General features: G+C 47.1%; 1 protein-coding gene across 1 annotated transcript; it reads right to left on the bottom strand.

The window, feature by feature from the left end:
* Positions 1 to 1994: 1994 nt before the first annotated feature.
* Positions 1995 to 3054, bottom strand: LOC144901547 (uncharacterized). The gene is made up of 4 exons (XM_078795328.1): positions 2875 to 3054; positions 2611 to 2730; positions 2457 to 2532; positions 1995 to 2381 (listed from the first exon to the last, which is right to left on the bottom strand). The coding sequence occupies exons 1-4, from the start codon at positions 2980 to 2982 to the stop codon at positions 2278 to 2280; spliced, it is 408 nt and encodes a 135-aa protein (XP_078651454.1). The 5' UTR covers positions 2983 to 3054; the 3' UTR covers positions 1995 to 2277.
* Between the last annotated feature and the right edge of the window lie 318 nt (positions 3055 to 3372).

The raw sequence follows: 3372 nt of genomic DNA, 5'->3' as shown, positions 1-3372 counted from the left end.
CATGTTCATGATAATTCATGGCTATTTAAGCAAATTGCAGGTATTTGGGGCCAAAAGATGCATTTCCGGGCATAAACTGGACCACATGACACACCGTTCAAATCCAAGGCATTCACAGATCACATTCAAACACCTAAAGATACACTCTCATACAAATCTTTATGCTAACTCCTCCAGGGGGCGCCGCAGCAAACCAACCTCCTCCATCCAACCCTGGCTTCCGCATCTGTCTCTCCTGTCCTCCTTCACCACATCCATGAACCTCCTCTTTGGTCTTCCGCTACGCCTCCTACCTGGCAGCATCCTTCTACCAATATATTCACTAGCTCTCCTCTGGACATCCCAACTTTATCTCCAAGGCTTCTATCATGTAATGTTCCTGCGATGTACTCCCTCCTGATCCTGTCCATCCTGGTCACTCCCGATGTGAACCTCAGCATCCTCATACTGCGTCTTGCTGCGGCTAATCTCCACTTTCTCTCTGGGCTACTGCTACCAACTGCTACCAACTTCATCATGACTTTGCCCAGGTGAGCCCAGTTGATGAATGAATGAAGTTCATGATGTGGAACATCATGAACTTCATTCATTCATTCATTCATTCCATCCCAGTCATTTCCCAAAAGCCGTCCCTCACCGTACCGACCTTTCTGATGATTCCTTAAGGTGCTAAGGCTTGATGGATAATGTAGAAACCAAAAGAAGGGTTAGACTCTGATCTTTGGGTTTCTACCCTGCCCTTTCTCTGCTTCTTAACCACACCAACGCTTTGCTTAACAATCATTGGGACCTTTAATCAACAACAATTACACTTGTACTCCACTCATATTTAACACAAAATAGCATTTGAGTATTGTAACTATTGTAACTATCACTAGGTGTCAGTAGTGGTACATTGGCGGCACCACAGCCACTGCAGGAAGTACTGACCAGAAACAGAAACAGGAAGTAGAAAAGGAACCGGAGCAAACAACTCTCCTATAATATGTCTTATTTTCTCTGACTGTGTCTGTTATATTGGGTAATAGGAGTGTAAAGGTGACTATAGGGGTGTTATTTACGTCTAGAGCTCTAATCATGTTAAAAAGTGTATTTAGAAGGTTGTTAGCCTTCCTTTTCTATGTCGTAGCTACCAAATGATTCTATTCGGGAATAAGGAATCCTACTTAGCGGAAATAAAGTCGGGTCTGGAACCAATTGATCACCATGAAGGAGTTCCACTGTCATCTTCTCATTATTATGTATTCATGTTTACAATAAAAAAATCAGCAGTAATTGTACAAGAATAAAGCAAGAATATACAAGAAAATACAAGAATATAATTTAACTTGAAATAATAAAGAATAAAAACATTTAGTAGGACACAAGTTCTAACATCAGAAACCCAAAAAGCAAATACAGCAAATACATTTTTATTTTATTTTTTATTTTTTTTTGGGGGGGGGGGGTTAGTTTGCAGAACAGTTCTGATATGACCAAAATAAAGTATAAATATTATAAATACTAAATATTATGAGAAGAACATTTATGAGACCAAAGTTAAAAGTTGTGGGGGGAGAAATGGCCAGAATACTACATTGGTACTACAGTTCTAGGTCAGAATGGTTTACCACCAGAATACTACATTGGTACAACAGTTCTAGGTCAGAATGGTTTACCACCAGGATACTACGTTGGTACTACAGTTATAGGTCAGAATGGTTTACCACCAGAATACTACATTGGTACTACAGTTATAGGTCAGAATGGTTTACCACCAGAATACTACATTGGTACTACATACAGTTCTAGGTCAGAATGGTTTACCACCAGGATACTACGTTGGTACTACAGTTATAGGTCAGAATGGTTTACCACCAGAATACTACATTGGTACTACAGTTATAGGTCAGAATGGTTTAGCACCAGAATACTACATTGGTACTACAGTTCTAGGTCAGAATGGTTTAGCACCAGAATACTACATTGGTACTACATACAGTTCTAGGTCAGAATGGTTTACCACCAGGATACTACATTGGTACTACAGTTCTAGGTCAGAATGGTTTACCACCAGAATACCACATTGGTACTGCAGTTCTAGGTCACGCTAAGTCATGAATGGATGACAACATGGCGGCATGTTAGCCAACAGGAAGTGTAACAAAATGGACACAAACAAAAGAGTGAGTATTGCCGGCGGCATTAATGACAATGGCGCATAAACAGGAAGGAGCAGACGGCGTGGTCGGCATCTCAGACGGCGTGGTCGGCATCTCAGCAGGCGTGGTCAGCATCTCAGCGGGCGCGTCCACCTTGCAGGCACGGCGCCGTCTCCTTGGAGGGACACATTTGTCCGAAGCAGATCTCCTTGAAGCCGGGCGCCTTGGTCATCCCGCTGGCTGTTTGGCGAGGAAGGAGCATCAGAAACGCACATGGAGTGAATGGCTCGGGTCCTTGAACGCATCGTGGCTCACCGTTCATCAGGTTGTAGAGGAGGCAGTAGTCGGTGGGGGCGCTGGCGGGGCCGAGGACGGAGGAGGTGCTGGACGCCTGATAGGGAAGGAGACAAGGACGCAGGAGGTGACCAAGATGTGACGTCATGCCGGCGTACCTCAGGGCGAGACACACCTTGACTTTGCAGAACTTGGGGGAGGACGGGGGGCTGAACTGGAAGGTGATTTGGGCGGTGGTGTTGGCGGCGGGCGAGGTGTGTGTCATCTGGAGGACGGACGGCGAGTACCTGACGAACTAAACATCACAGCAACACGAGCGGGTGTGACGACATGACCTTCCTGCACGTGCTCACAACTCTTTCATCAACTTTCATCCATTTTGGATAGAACTTGGACTAGAACTTGGACTAGAACTTGGACTAGAACATGGTGCATTTACCTGGTACCTGCACGTCTCCGCCAGGCTGTCCTTGCAGGTCTGGCCCCTCCACGCCGCCGCTTGGCCCACCAGGGCGTTGAAAGGTTCCACACAGCTGACCCTGAACATCCTGTGGGAAAACGGGAAACGGGAGGCGTGAAGACCGAGAACCACAGCGAACGGCGGACATGGGCGTGCTACCAGACAACTTGACAGGCGGGTTCCTGGGCCTCGGCACCGAGCGGCAGCAGGAAGGTGAGGACGGCGAGCAGAGTCGGGTTCATGTTCATGTTGGCCTGGGTTGGAGTCTGTTTGAGGGCGGGACCGGCTTCTGGGCTATATGGAGCCCATGTATGCAAGCCCCGCCTCCGAGGCCTGGTTGCACTTGGACCACCTGATGGAGGCGTCAGCATGACATCGCCTCCTCTTGTCTTTGGTCCAGCGTGACAGGATCCACACAGATCCACACGGGATCCGTGACATCGGCGCTGTCACCGTGGAAACGCAACCAAGCCAAGT

This window comes from Doryrhamphus excisus, linkage group LG12 (assembly GCF_037039965.1).
Source record: "Doryrhamphus excisus strain RoL-2023G ecotype Guam linkage group LG12, RoL_Dexc_Guam_v1.1, whole genome shotgun sequence".
Taxonomy (NCBI): Eukaryota; Metazoa; Chordata; class Actinopteri; order Syngnathiformes; family Syngnathidae; genus Doryrhamphus; species Doryrhamphus excisus.
This window is presented reverse-complemented; position numbering and strand designations above follow the sequence as displayed.